At 36.1% G+C, this 15487-nt stretch overlaps 1 protein-coding gene across 5 annotated transcripts in view; it reads left to right on the top strand.

The window, feature by feature from the left end:
- The window catches only part of Znf638 (zinc finger protein 638), a 78638-nt gene that overhangs the window by 9146 nt on the left and 54005 nt on the right, over positions 1-15487 (top strand). For all 5 annotated transcript variants that reach the window (XM_013035788.1, XM_013035787.1, XM_013035791.1 and 2 more), the window contains exons 2-5: positions 2110-3625; positions 8535-8596; positions 13247-13285; positions 14258-14556. In XM_013035788.1, the coding sequence (XP_012891242.1) occupies positions 2312-3625; positions 8535-8596; positions 13247-13285; positions 14258-14556 (1714 nt within the window). In that variant the 5' untranslated portion in view covers positions 2110-2311. The remainder of the gene's footprint in view (positions 1-2109; positions 3626-8534; positions 8597-13246; positions 13286-14257; positions 14557-15487) is intronic.

The following is a 15487-nucleotide window of genomic DNA, read 5'->3' on the forward strand; positions in this document are numbered from 1 at the left end:
AGTGGTAGAGCGCTTGCCTTGCATGCCTGAGGCCCTGGGTTCAATTCCTCAGCACCACATAAGCAAAATGAAAAAAGCCGGAAGTGGTGCTATGGCTCTAGTGGTAGAGCGCTAGCCTTGAGCTGAAGGGCTGAGGGACAGCGGCCAGGCCCAGAGTTCAGACCCCACGACCGGACCCCCCAAAAAAACAAACATGTTAGTAAATTCACTTGGCTTTGGTGGTCAAGGAAGGTTTGCTGGAGACTGATCTTGTAGATGAATAAAATTAGCATTCAAGGGTTTTTGTTTTTGTTTTTTAAACGGGGAAATAAAAAGGAATAGGAAGGGAAGAATATAGGCAAAAGCCTAGCTGGAGTAAGTGTCTGGTAGAACTAGCAAAATAGAGATTGGCTCCGTTGCTTGATTAAGAAATAAAGGGAATGAGATACTCTTATCTTCGAACAAGAGTGTTGTGAGAAAAATGTTCTTTTACAAAAATTATGTTGGCAAAACGAAAAAAGGTTGGAATGGGGAATGTTAATCCGATGATGCTTATTTCCTAACTAAATAACATTTCACTAGTAAGAATAAAGAAAGCATACATGCACACACACACATATACACACACACAAAATTGTTGCTTGAACTAGTGAGAGAGAGGTAATCAGCAGATAAGATCCACAGTATTTCTATTAGGAGACACAGTGTCTCAAGACCTCCTATTGCTGTTAGGCATAAAATAGTGACTTGATCAAAAGGCATAATGCACGGGGTCCATATGTATAATATGTGCTTTTCTAAAAAAAAAAAACAACAAAATAAAAAAGGAAGGCGGGTCTGTGGTTGCTGACCTTGGTCCTGAATGATAGTTAAAGTACTACTTGTAGAAGTTGCTTGGATAGGGCTGGGATGGTGGCTCAGTGGTAGAGTGCTTGCCTTGCATGCATGAGGCCCTGGGTTCGATTCCTCAGCACCACATAACAGAAAAAAACTGGAAGTGGCCTTGAGGCTCAAGTGGTAGAGTGTTAGCCTTGAGCTGAAGAGCCAAGGGACAGCGCCCAGGCCCAGAGTTCAGGCCATGACCGACCAAAAAAAAAAAAAGAAGTTGCTTGGATTGGATTTGTGCAGCACTTTGCAGAATGGTCAGCAAAGTGCTAATAGCAGTGTCTAGAAACTAACACACTCTTGCTAACATCTGTTAGCTAAGAAGGGAAATTGGTTTTGTTACGTATATTGTTGTCTATTACAACCACTTCCATGCTGTTGTATTTGATTTGTTAGACTCTAGTAAAGTTACTGGCAACAAATTTTATCTTGCAAGAAACAATTGTCTAATAGTAATGTAAGTATGTTTTAATTGCCATATAGTATTATATAAATACGAAGGCTGATTCACAGGAAGAAACTATCTTACCACATGAATCTTTTTTCTTTTCTTTTCTTTCTTTTTTTTTTGTCGGTCCTGGGGCTTGAACTCTGGGCCTGGGCACTGTCCCTCAGCTCTTCTGCTTATGGCAGGTGCTCTACCACTTGAGCCACTGCGCTACTTCCAGTTTTCTGGTGGTTAGTTGGAGATAAGAGTCTCGAGGACTTTCCTGCCCAGGCTGGCTTTGAACTGTGATCCTCAGATCTTAGCCTCCATATAGCTAGGATTACATACATGAGTCACCAGTACCTGGCTGCAGATGAATCTTAAAACTTTGAAGCTACATTTCTTTCTTTCACTTGTTTGTCTGATTATATACAAATCAGTTGTGTGTGCATATCTACATATTTTAATGCCTTCATCTTTTTTTTTCAGTATTAAAGCATGAAATAAATCCTCACTGTGTTTCAAGATTATTTAAAAGGACTTGTAATCACAACTCAGCACCTAGGACAGCACCCAGTGCAACACAATATACATGAACTCTGGCTTGAGGTTTGGGGGTTTGTGTTATGAATTTGGGAATTAAAAGAAGAGAAAGTTTTAGGGAAAATTTAAAATCCTTATAAGCCCTTACTCTAAAAGTATATGAAATACAGAATGGTTTCATGGCTTGATTTCAAAATGTTTTACACTGGCTGTAGAATCCACATCATGAAGTAGTTTGAATTAAAATGATCTAATATTTGTGTTTTAACTTTCAGCTTTGTGTTATTCTTGGAAAATTTCGCACCACTTGTGAATTCCTTGAACCTGGGCATTGCAAACCCACTTCTGTTGGGCCCATCTCCTTTGCACTTTGCTCAGATTAAGACTCAGTTGGCGCTTCAGCAGCTGAATGCCGTTGCCTCACATGGTTCAACACCACCTTATACTTTATTAAATCAGGCATTCTTGAAAGTAGCCATGTCCAGACCCAGGTTTAATCCTCGAGGAAACTTTCCACTTCAAAGGCCACGAGCACCTAACCCTTCTGGGATGAGGCCTCCAGGACCATTTATGAGACCTGGATCTATGGGTCTACCAAGATTTTACCCAGCAGGGAGAGCCCGTGGAATTCCACACAGATTTGCTGGCCATGAATCTTACCAGAACATGGGACCACAGAGAATGAATGTTCAGGTAACTCAACACAGAACTGATCCAAGATTGACCAAAGAAAAATTGGATTTTCATGAAGCACAACAAAAGAAGGGAAAGCCTCATGGTAGCCGGTGGGATGATGAGTCTCACATATCACCTTCAGTGGGAGTGAAACAGAGTTCTATAACACAGGTTACAGAGCAGAGTCCCAAAGTACAGAGCCGTTATACAAAAGAGAGTGCCTCAAGTATCTTAGCAAGTTTTGGATTATCTAATGAAGATCTAGAAGAACTTAGTCGCTATCCTGATGAACAGCTAACTCCTGAAAATATGCCATTAATTTTAAGGGATATAAGAATGCGAAAAATGGGGCGCCGATTACCTAATTTACCTTCTCACAGCAGGAATAAAGAAATGCTCGGTAGTGAAACAGTTTCAAGTAATGTGATTGATTATGGGCACGCAAGCAAATATGGCTACACAGAAGATCCACTTGAAGTACGTATTTATGATCCTGAAATTCCAACTGATGAGGTCAAGAATGAATTTCGGTCACAGCAGAACATTTCTTCATCTGTTCCTACTCCAAATGTTATATGTAATTCTATGTTTCCTGTTGAAGATGTATTTCGCCAGATGGACTTCCCCAGTGAGTCCTCCAATAATCAATCATTTTTCCCAGTTGAGAGTGGAACCAAGATGTCAGGCTTACATATTTCAGGACAGTCAGTCCTTGAACCTGTAAAATCCATCAGCCAACCCATTAGCCAAACAGGTAGTCAGACAATGAGTCAGTCTCTGATTCCTCCATCTATGAATCAGCAACCTTTTTCATCTGAAATAATTTCAGCTGTAAACCAGCAAGAACGGATCACACATAAACCTGTGATTAATTCAGCTACTGTACATGTTGGATCAAGAGGAAGTAAAAAGAATTACCAGTCTGAGACTGACATTCCCATTCGGTCTCCCTTTGGGATTGTTAAAGCATCATGGCTACCAAAGTTTTCACATGCTGATGCTCAGAAGATGAAGAGACTTCCAACCCCTTCAATGATGAATGATTATTATGCAGCATCTCCAAGAATATTTCCACATTTGTGTTCTCTGTGTAACGTAGAATGTAGTCATTTAAAGGTGAGTGTTTTTAAAGATCACTGTATGCTGCTCAGCGCCCACGTTTTCTCTAAATTCTGAAATGTATGCTGGTGTTAAAGAGACATTAAGGAAATGACAGAAATTAAGTGTTTTCATTGCAAATCTTCATGTTTAATTGAAATCTTAAGAAGCTATGACCTTATTACCAAATTGAGTGTTAGATTTTTTTACTTGTGTCATTAGGCATATCACATAATTTGTCCGTTATTTTGAACTTTGAATTATCCTACTTACGCAACATGAAATTTATCTAACATAAACTTTGTACTCATAACACAATACTACATAAGAAATGTTTAAGATCTGTTTGCATGCAAATATGAAGACTTGGTATAATCCATTTGTAGTGCATATTTTAAGAGACAATGTCTTACAGCCTTGCATATACCTTTTTGGAGCTAAAGATATTTAATGTTTTAACTGTTTTCTGATTTTGTATGGGCCAGTGATTTTTATTTTGTGGTGTTTGTCATGGAAGAGCTTCATAAAATAATTTCATAGCAAAAAATGAATCATGATGCACTAATTCTATGAATTAGTTGTGAGCTCAGAAAATAAGATAAAATGAAACATGGAGAAGAAAATAAAAAAATAAGCTTTATAGTACTTTTTTGGTTAGTATAGTTACAAGGAAATATTTTGCAGAGCTGCTGAAAAGTAGGTGTAATGCAGAATCTATGTCTTCTTTGACAGTAATGATTGATAGATATGAGCAGGTATTCTCAAGTAAATTTTATATTTTTGAGAACTAATGGTTCTTCTGTTTGTAATTTGTAGATTTAGGTGGTAAATGGTGAGGAAGGAATGTAAAAGTTTTGATTCAAGGCCATATCCTTGAATTGTGTACTTCAAAGAGGTTTAACAAATCTGTGGGCAGCTGGCTCAGGTGGTTCATGCCTGTAATCCTAACTACTAAGGAGGCTGAGATCTAAGGATTACAGTTTGAAGCCAGCTGTAGCAGAAAAGTCTATGAGACTTTTATCTCCAATAAATTACTCAGAAAAAGCTGGAAGTGTTGGTGTTGCTCAAGTGGTAGAGCACTAGCCTTGAGCATAAAGTGGCTCAGATAGCACCCAGGCCCAGAGCTCAAGCCCCAGGACCAGCATAAATAAGTAAATAAATCTGTAGGTATTTACTGTCTTGTTACTTTTTCCTCCTCCCAATGCTGCCCATTTATTCCCTTTTATCTGCTCATCAGGTTTGAGTCAACAAGAATCTGATACCTAAATTTGTGACTCTTGCATTAAAGTTAACACCAACATAAGAATACAACATTCTGGACAGAGAGTATAGCTCAGTGAGAGAGCTTAGACCATGTCAGGCCCCAGGTTCAATCCCAGTTACAGAGAAGCAAACATTCTATTCATTTTAAGAAATTGGTTAAAATCTAGTAAAATAGTTGCCTTATCCCACCAAAAGAAATAAAGTATACCTTGAAAAACATATAATTAGCTCTGGCCTAAGTATTGAATTGACTATTAGGCTTTCTATCATACTGTGACTGGGCATACTACAAATTTCCACTTATTTTGAATTTAGTTGTACTGAAGAAAATATATCTTTAAAAACTTGAAGTTTTGTTTTGTAGCATAGAAAAGGATATATTTTCTCTGTATATTGATACCAGTTTTGGATCTGGATTCTGTATTGAGGGCTAGGACAGAAGTAAGGAGCTATATACAATTTAGATGTTTCTAAGCAGTCTTATACAGTCTTCATTCACTCAAGGAATTTTTTTTAAAATTAGAAACAAATGGCTTGGTAATTTTTTAAAACTTGTTTGGATATGCTATAGAGGAAAGATTTAGTGTTTTCTGTATTTCAGACTCATCAAACTGGCATCATCAGTGTACATATATATATATATATATATATATATGTAGTATATCTAAAAGTATGTGATTTAGAAGATAAAAGCAAGCCATTCAGGATCATGAGGAGCATGAGGAAGATGTAGAAAGATGGTGATTTGAGGCTTGCTCTGTCCCCAGACCCTATCTGAAAGATGTGCAAACCAAGCCAGGTGCCAGTGGCTCACACCTGTACTGTAATCCTAGCTACTCAGGAGGTTGAGACTTGACGATAAAGATTCAAAGCCAGCCCAAGCAGGAAAGTCCCTGAGACTCTTAGAAAAAGCCAGAAATGGTGCTATCGCTCAGGTGATAGCCTTGAGCAAAAAAGGATGAGGGCATGGCTCAAATAGTACTTGAGTGTAAACCCCAGGAATCCTAACTCCACCATAGCAGTATATAAATACACTTCCTGCATTATCTAACTTAACTTAGTTAGATAAGAATAATGGAGTGACCATTATTAAATGCTCTAAGTCTGTTTGAATTAGGAGAGGAGTTCATGGAATAGTTTGATGAAGGATCTTGAAATAATGAGTAGGCTTTAGATATACCTATCTGAGGGGAGGGGGAAACCTTCAGATGGAGGCAAAGGTCTTGAGAGGAGGCTACATTGTGATAGTCTGCAGTGATGAACATAGTAAAAATGACTTTGAAGGGCCTTGGAAGGCTAGCCTAAGGGGTTTAGATTTGAGGTGAGAGGACATACTAGGAAGCTAAGTTTCTTGATATGTCAAGTGATATATTGGAAATGTTTTAAGGAAAGCCTAAGTGTGCAAATGAATAGAAATAAAACAGATAAGGCATCTGGTTGGGCACTTCTTTAATAGATATTCAACTGTTAGACAGTAAAAGCCTGCGTTAATAAGATAAACATTTGAGAGGAAAGAAAAACCACATAGTGATCATTAGACCTTATTTAAATATTGTCATTAAAAACACATACCTTTTAATGCTACAACAGATAGGGACGTATTAAGTAATGAATTCTTCACTACTTGAATGGCTAAATGTTAGTGGGTGAACATGGATTTAATTGGTACAAACTACCTCTTTGTTTCTGTGTTTTATTTTGCTGCCTCATAAGTGTGTGTGTGTATGTGTGTGTGTGTGTGTGAGTGTATTATTTAAATATGTGGCCAGTAAATGTGAATTACCACATGTAAGTTTTTTTCCTACCAAGTATATCTGACAATGTCTTTGCTTTCTATCTTTTAGTCTTTCAGTTATATCCTTAAAATAGAGTTTGAAAATGTGTAGGAGTATAAAATAAAATGAAAAATGAATTTCCTTTCTGAATTGGGGTTCAAGTTTTAGAGGAGCTTTTCTTATTTTTTTTCTAAAATATTTGATTTGAGAAGATATTGGTTGATTTTTTTTTTAGGTATAGGAAGATAGGAGTACAAGTTTGGATGATAGGTATTTTCACAGTTTGAATCTAAGCCTGTATAAATCTACACTCTTTGCAGCATCTTCTGCTTAATAGGTTAGTATTACTTTTTCCTGGAGAGGCAGTGCTGCTTTTGAACAGTTAACTAATCTGGCTATTGTTACTGGAGAGATTAGAAATGGGGGGGCATGAGTATATGAAGCAAGTGAGTAGTATTAGTTAAATAAGCCTGTTAAAAGAGTATTGTGTGTGTGTATGTGTTGAATTGAAGTGTATGTCTTAAATAGGAAGCTGTCATTCACCTTCAGCTGATAGTTGCTAAAAATGCATATACAATATTATATCTTCATACTTTTTAAGAAAAATTGAAAAATTGGGTATGAGGGTAAAAATCTCTGGAGTTCTCAATGTTGGCAACTTTTTCAAATAAAACATTTTACAGCCCAAATAAATCATGCCCAATTCTCTGCCTGATAGTGTGTCTGTTTGATATAAACAATATCCAATTTATATGAAAGACATGGGTTTAGTAGTACCTTTGGAAACTGTTAATCTCTTTTAGTTTTTTATTTGTATCACTGAGGATGATAAGCAAACATTTATGTAGCTTACTCACAATCCATTAGACATAGTGGTTCAGAGTTTGTTCTAACTTGTTGCTATGTGTTGCAATCATGCTTTTCAAACAGTTCTTACCAAGGCAGAATCCAAAGTTAGTGTCAACTGTAGTTTAACTGGGGAAACTTAGTTTGTCTTTAGCAATGATCTAAAACTTGAGGGAAGTTTTTAAAATACAGAGCTGTTTAATAAATATTTTACCTTTCCAAATGCTGGAAGAACAATAAAACATTAAGTGGTTAACATGTTGTTTTTAATTAACTGTTTCACTTTGGAGGATGTATCTTTCAACACTGTATGGGCTTTTTCTCCTCTTAACGAAATATTTCTCCCTTCTAGGAATTATTTATGATTATACATTGTAATGTTAGGGGCAGATTTATTTATAAGTGAAGCAATGTATAAGAAAGCATTTCATTAATTGTAGACCTCCATCTATAAGGGGCATTATGTCTTTGAAGTCATGTTGCTTTCCTTTGAATCTTAAATAAGTTAGGTTTGATCAGTAGCAATTTTTCATATTTTAAAAAATATTTATTTCCCAATATAGCAATTTGGAATTCCGTTGGCTTGTGATATGGGTTTTTTTGTTATTGATATTGCTAGTTTACATTTTAGAGGCATAACACATTAAGATGCTATATTTTGAAGGTACTGTGCCATAGATAACCACTTTATAGAATTTTTGATGTTCTCTGGAATGTTTTTATACTTGAGGTAAGTTGTTTTCTAATGTTTTTATTTTCTCCAAATTTAAATTTATATTATTTTGAAATAAGTGTCCATGGGATATGATTTTTAAAGCATATTTTTATACTAAAATATTTTAAAAGGGATCATTGGGGTATATTTTCATATGCATTTGTTCAGAGGCCTTTAATTTTTGTTGTGTACTTTTTATTGAGTAATCAAATGCTGTTTATAGTTAGGTATTCTAAATTAAAAAATTTTTCTGTCATTGGACAAATCCTAATTCATTAGTCAGCATGAAAAATATTTTAATTTCAACACTTTTCTCCTTTTACAATAGGATTGGATTCAGCATCAAAATACATCTACCCATATTGAGAGCTGTCGACAGTTACGTCAACAGTAAGAACATTTTTTTTAATAAGTGATGTATTTATAAAGTAGATAAGTTCATACATAGCTATTAAGATGATTTATTGTGATACTTTGTAAAAATATTTTAAAGCTTTGACCCATTAAAAATACTAACTTTGTAGAAGCATATTGAATACTTTTCCAAAAGGAAAGAATTCAGTATGACCCTTTCCTGACTCCATTCTAACTCACTTCTTAGTTGGTAGATTTTTTTTTGGCTTTTGTTTTAGTATCACTGGTTTATTCTTGATTAGATTGCCTTTTCCAGAATCATTTATGTATTTCAGATGTCAAGGTAGATAGCTAGCATCATTTCCTTCTATTATCTGTTTCTCAAAGGTTGAATAAAACCCAACTCAAACCATAGGTTGATATTTAATTTCTAATGTAAAACTGTTCTCTGATTCAGGGCCTGTTGTTATAATATATTTTGAATAAGGATGAACATTGTTTCTTTTTTTGGGGGGGGGTCTGGTCATGGGGCCTGAACTCTGGGCTTGGGTGCTGTCCCTCAGTTCTTCAGCTCAAGGCTAGCGCTCTACCACTTGAGCCAAAGCACCATTTCCGGCTTTTTTCTTTTTGCTTATGTGGTGCTGAGGAATCAAACCCAGGGCCTCAGGCATGCAAGGCAAGCACTCTACCACTGAGCCACCTTCCCAGCCCCTGTTTCTTTATTCTTTAGTTTAATTTGCTGGCCCTGGGGCTTGGACTCAGGGCCTGGACACTATCCCTGAGGTTTTATTGCTTAAGGCTAGAGCTCTACCACTTGAGCCACAACTTCATTTCTAGCTTTTTGAGCTTTAATTGAAGATAGGCATCTCATGGACTTTTCTGCCCTGGCTAGCTTTGAAACCACAATCCTCACATCTCTGCCTCCTGAGTTGCTAAGATTGTATGAGCCACCAGCACCTGACTTCAGTATAATTTTAAAATAAAGCAGTTTATTAGCTTATTTAGCGGGGGAGTTGCAGAAGGCTGGGTCTAGTTTCAAGAACAGCTGAATTTGATTCTCAGAATTTTATGTCAGGAATACTTGATTTGGGGGGGGGGGTGTTCTATTCAGCACAAGTATCATAAAAACAAACTCTAAATAGCTTCCTGTAGTTGTGGACTTAATCTGTAACGCTAATATTTCCAGGAGTTGTTTTTTTTTAAAGGAATTCTTTCCTCATAACTTCTGCAGAAGTCCTTCATCCTACTCTTTGGTCCACTTTAATTGTTCAGCTCTAAACCACTATAATAGTGGTTATGGGAACAGGCTATACCACTTTTGTTGGTATCATGCCTTCTCTAGATACTGAGTACAATAAGCTCTACTTGAGTCATACAGCTCCTATAGACAAAAAGAAATTGGTCTTGGTTCCCTATATAGATGCTATCTATCTCAAGATAAATAGAGGATTTACAATAAACATGAAGGCAACTGTAAGTACTCATCATTGGTTTTAATTGTTTTTTGCCAGTACTGGAGCTTGAACTCAGAGTCTCACACTTATCTGGTCTTTTTGCTCAAGACTAGTACTCTACACTTGAGCCACTCCTCCACTTTGGTATTTTGGTGGTTAATTGGAAAGGAGAGTTTCTTAATTTTGTCATCTGGCTGACTTCAAACTGCAGTCTAATATTTTAGCCTCTGAGTAGCTAGGATCACAGGTATGAGTACCTTGTTATCATTGCATTTTAAATATTTTTATTCAAGTTTTGGAATTTTCTCAAGGGCCTCAAGTGGTTCTGGGAATTCAGGTCACCTACATTGTTCAGGAAGGTCTTAGTATGATTCTAGGATTCCAGATTATCTATTGACAGAATAATCTCAAACTTAAAGATTTGGCTTTCTGGACATAGCTCCTGCTTTCTCAAAGATATACTTCATTTTTCACAATATTAAGTAACTGGAGCTGACCATATATAGAGGGAGTAGTAATCCATCAAGATAACCAGGGAACCAACCTCTAAGTAAAAAGTTATTTGTCAAAAGTTAACAGTAATCAGAGTTAACAGCAGTGGCATTCCAAGAATAGGGCATTAGGAATGGTCTTCCCAAACCACAGGTAATAAGTAGTAAACACTAGTGATGAGAAAACAATATTTAAAAATAGTTGGATCCCTGTGTTGGACACTCAGGACATGCAGAAGATTAGCTTCAGCCTGAGTAGGCCTTGAATAGCACAACATCCCAGAGTCAGCACAATTGACTTTTTGTTAAATTCTGAAGTTTTCTTCTAGAATGTCTTACATTCTGTACTTGACTATTTGTTTCCACTATGTAATTTATTTATTTTAAAACAAATCTTCCATTATGCACTTATTTTTTTCCCCAGTTGTAGTGGAGTTTGAACTCAGGGCCCTATACTTGTCAGGTAGGCAGTCTACCACTTGAGCCACATTTCCAGCCCTAAAATTTGTTCATTGTTACAGATACTTCAGAGATGATGTCTAATTGTATTGTATCACATTGGGACACAGACGTCAGTTACTTTTCTCTTAACTGTTTATGTTATTTACCTGCATGCTTCTAAAATAAGTTTTTGATTAATTAAGCAATATATTGTGTAGTGTTAAGCTCTGGTATACTGAGATGAGGCTGTTTCTGTAGGCAACCAGGTACAGATCTAAAACCTAACCAACATTAAAGAAATTTTTTTAAGATAGTCTTGCTGTGTGTGATCTAGGCTGGCCTTCAGTTTGGTATCCTCCTTCTGCTTATACCTTCTGAATGTTGGGATTATATGAATGAACTGTCATACCCTGTTTTCCAACATTTAAATATAGTCTTCCAGGTCTTGTGAGATCTTCCTGGAGAGCTCCAGAAACTTACTGATATGTGTTCATAACCAACCATATTTCTAATGTGAGAGACTTGGACATTTTAAGTAGCGAACTTTAAGGTACATGGATATTAAATGATAACATGTACAAACCTAGTTTTGTTTGATGGCAAATGCTATGCCTCTAAACATGTCATAAGAATAGAAGCTTTGGTAGCTTCTTGGAAGCTATCCAATAATTATTTTTAAAAATATGGAAGTCAATGAAACAAAATTATCCATGTGTTGGAAATTGTGGCCACAAGGTGATGGATACTTTAAAGTTGACTTTTTTTGTTTTTATAGTTTGTCACCTCATAGTAGAAGATAGTCCTGGCAGTATTATCCACTCCCAAAGCAAGAAGAAGGGAGCAGAAGTCTTCTTAGAATCCTATTAATCATCTTTTACTTAAGTCTCATTGGTTAGAACCCTTCACTGGCTATGTCCTAGACAAGCCGGGAAAGCAATCAGTAAGTTTTGATCAGAGGTAGACAAAGAAAAGGAGAAGTGAAAATTACTGGCTTGACATGTTAACAGTATTTGATGCAAATAGTGAGTGTTTTATTACTTCTAAAGTTTTTAACCTATTTTTATTTTCCCGATATGTGCTTTGTTGAGTTTACTACCTCCATTTTTCTACCTTTCATCTTGGTACTGAAATTATATTCTTGAATATTAGTGATTTCAGTGATTTAATATAATCACTATGCATTTATCTACTAGAGGACAGATTCTGCAGGAAAATTAAGGGTAAAGTCTTTTGAGGCTTCTATTATTCTGAGGTCTTCTCTTTTTTTTTCTGTAATTATTTCTTTTCTCAAGTGTTGGTATACATAAGTTCTGTTGTCAACCCTCTTGTTTCTATGCCTACCCTTTGTTAGTCTCACTCTTTTTCCTTATGATTTTATTATTGTTAAGGTGTTGTACAGAGGGGTCATCATTTTGTAAGTCAGGTAATGAGTACTTGAATGAAGTCACCCTTCCTTTGTGTCCCCCCAGTGTCCCCCTTTTACTCTTAAGACTACAGAGCTATTGCTTCTATATGCCTAATTTCTTATTATCTTAGTTCTCATCCTTCTAATTGCAGACATTCACAATTGTGAAAACTGTATTCTGTTGTCCTTGCTTTAGAAATATTCATGAGTTCCCTTATTATCCTTTATTTGTGTGCAATTTCATTGCTTGATTTTCTGGTCTTCTACATGTTATCCTTGCCAAGTTTTCTTCCTTATAATTTCTTTAAATCATTCCCATGCTATAACAGAACTAGTTCTAGGGATAGAACCCTATGTTTTTGCCTCTATTTCTTTTATTTGTATATTTTCTACTAGATGAAATCTAATATGTACCATGCCTGTTGATATGTCTTTTTAAGCATTACCTGAAAAGCACCCCATTCTGTCAATTCTGTCCTGATTCCTCTTAGATGTATAATAAGAAACACCCTTCAAATGTGTTCTGTAAGAAGCCATATCAAACCATAATAATGGTGTCTGCTGGGGTTCTATAAGGTAGATGAACTACCTTCGTTCTCTTTTAACTCTATATCTAAGCTTGTATATTGTACCATTTCTGTGCCTCCTAACTTTTTTATGTGTGCTGCTCATTTTTAATTAAATCTTTAGGCTTTGAAGAGTAATTTTACGAACATATATATTAGCATAATATCTTGATTATTAATTAGAAAAAATGATAATAAAATTTTTATATTTCAATATCCTATTAAATTTTTGTGTAAGTTTAGGCTAGTCCTGTTATATTTATTGCAGGTATAGATTGAGCCCCAATAGTCTATTTAAACTTTATTAATATTGTTTATTTTCAAAATAGATACCCTGATTGGAATCCTGAGATTCTCCCATCAAGAAGGTAAACAACTTTAAAATAGTGTTATTACTGGGTTTCGTTTTTCTTTTTCTTTTTGGTGCCAGTCCTGGTACTGAACATGGGTTCTGTCCCTGAAGTTTTTTGCTTAAGACTAGTGTTCTACCACTTGAGCAAAAGCTCTACCATTGAGCAAAAGCTCTACTTCTAGCTTTTAAGTGATTAATTGGGCATAGAGTCTAACAGACTTTGTTACCCAGGCTGGCCTTGAACCATAATCTTCAAATTTCTGCCTCCTAAGTAATTAGAATTACAGGTGTGAGTCACTGGCACTCAGAACTGGATTTCCTTTTAAGAGTACTGAAAAATTAGGCTGGGAAGGTGGCTCAGTGGTAGAGTGCTTGCCTTGCTTGCATGAGGCCCTGGGTTCTATTCTTCAGTACCACATAAGTAGAAAAAGCCAGAAGTGGCGCTGTGGCTCAAGTGGTAGAGCGCTAGCCTTGAGTTGAAGAGCTGAGGGACAGAGCCCAGGCTCAAGAGTTCAGGTGCCACGACCAACAAATAAAAAGAGTACTGAAAAATTATTCTTTGAGATCGTGTCCTAATTTTTTCAAACAGTGGGCAAATGTAATCCTCAGCAATTTTTTATATTCTAATTTAAATATTTAAATGTGATACTTTCTGTCAGTGAATTGCTTTATTTTATTCTGACTTTTATGCTTTGGAATCTTTGATTGCAAATGACTTGAACACTAGGAGTGGTCTTTAGTTAGTGCATGAAAAAAGGCTAAGAAATGCATGATGAATCTTTGTGTAAAGTAGAAAAACAAGGGTTTGAAGCATCTATTTGTTCCATACACACAAGACTGAATTATAAAAAACAGGTATTTTTGCTTTGCTTAAATATGTATATCAGACTTTGGTATTATTAGTAGTTTCTTTTTAAGAAGGTACTACTGTCATCGAGTATAATCTAAATTTACTGAGTGTTTGATTTTTTTCCCCTCTGTTTTGTAGAAATGAGGGCAATAGGAAAGAAAATGAAACTCCAAGAAGACGTTCTCATTCCCCCAGTCCTAGGCATTCTAGAAGATCAAGCTCAAGTCATAGGTTTCGTCGATCGCGAAGCCCAATACGTTACACATACAGACCAAGAAGTCGAAGTCCAAGAGCATGCCATCGTTTCATTTCTAGATACAGATCCAGATCCAGATCACGTTCACCGTGCCGAATTAGAAATCTATTTAGAGGTAGTCCAAAATGCTATCGATCAGTTAGTCCTGAAAGGATATCAAGGAGATCAGTGAGATCATCAGGTACTTTGATGCCCATGAAATTGTTTATTTTAACTAAAAATTTTAGCTCCTCATTGTTTGGATTTTAAAAATGAAACTTTCTATTTTATTAAGTTTTTTAAATTGTTGCATGAAATGGGATTGACATCTCAGAGTTTGTTACTTTTGTAACTGGGAAAAGTGTGGAAGAGGGTTGGTTTGTAAGCACATTGTAGTTTGCCTTAATTATTGATTATAGATATGCACGATTTCATTTTACACACTTTAAAAAATACTCATATTTGGGTTGGGAAGTTGGCTCAGTGGTAGAGTGCTTGCCTTGCATGCATGAGGCCCTAAGCTCAACTCCTCAGCACCACAAAAGCAGAAAAAAGCTGCAAGTGGCACTGTGGTTCAAGTGGTAGGGCGGTAGCCTTGAGCTGAAGAGCTCAGGGACAGCACCCAGGCCCAGAGTTCAGCTGCCCCATGAATGACAAAAAAAAGGAAAAAAAATACCTATATTTAGGATAGATCTGTCCTAGTAATACTTAATATCTATTCAACAACCTGTAGGGTATGTGTTTAGATAGGTATATATACTCTGCAATGAAAGATATCATTGTTATTGTTTAGAAAGAACTTTGAACATGTCTTTTGCTGTACTTAATATATGCTAGGATTGATTATAAATAGAAATAGTTACAAATGTATACAAATGAATATAGCTGTTCTTGTCAGTAGTTACTATATATATATATATATTTTTTTTTTTTTTTTGGTCAGATCTGGAGCTTGGGCACTATCTCTGAGCTTCTTTGGCTCTACTTTGAGCCACTTCCAGCTTTTTTCTGAGTAGTTAGTTTTTTGAGATGAGATTTCACGAGCTTTCCTGCCTGGGCTGGTTTTGAACTGGGATCCTCTCCTCTTAGTCTCCTCAATAGTTAGGATTACAGGCATGAACCACCAGTGCCTT

Source organism: Dipodomys ordii, unplaced genomic scaffold (genome assembly GCF_000151885.1).
Source record: "Dipodomys ordii isolate 6190 unplaced genomic scaffold, Dord_2.0 Scaffold220, whole genome shotgun sequence".
Taxonomy (NCBI): Eukaryota; Metazoa; Chordata; class Mammalia; order Rodentia; family Heteromyidae; genus Dipodomys; species Dipodomys ordii.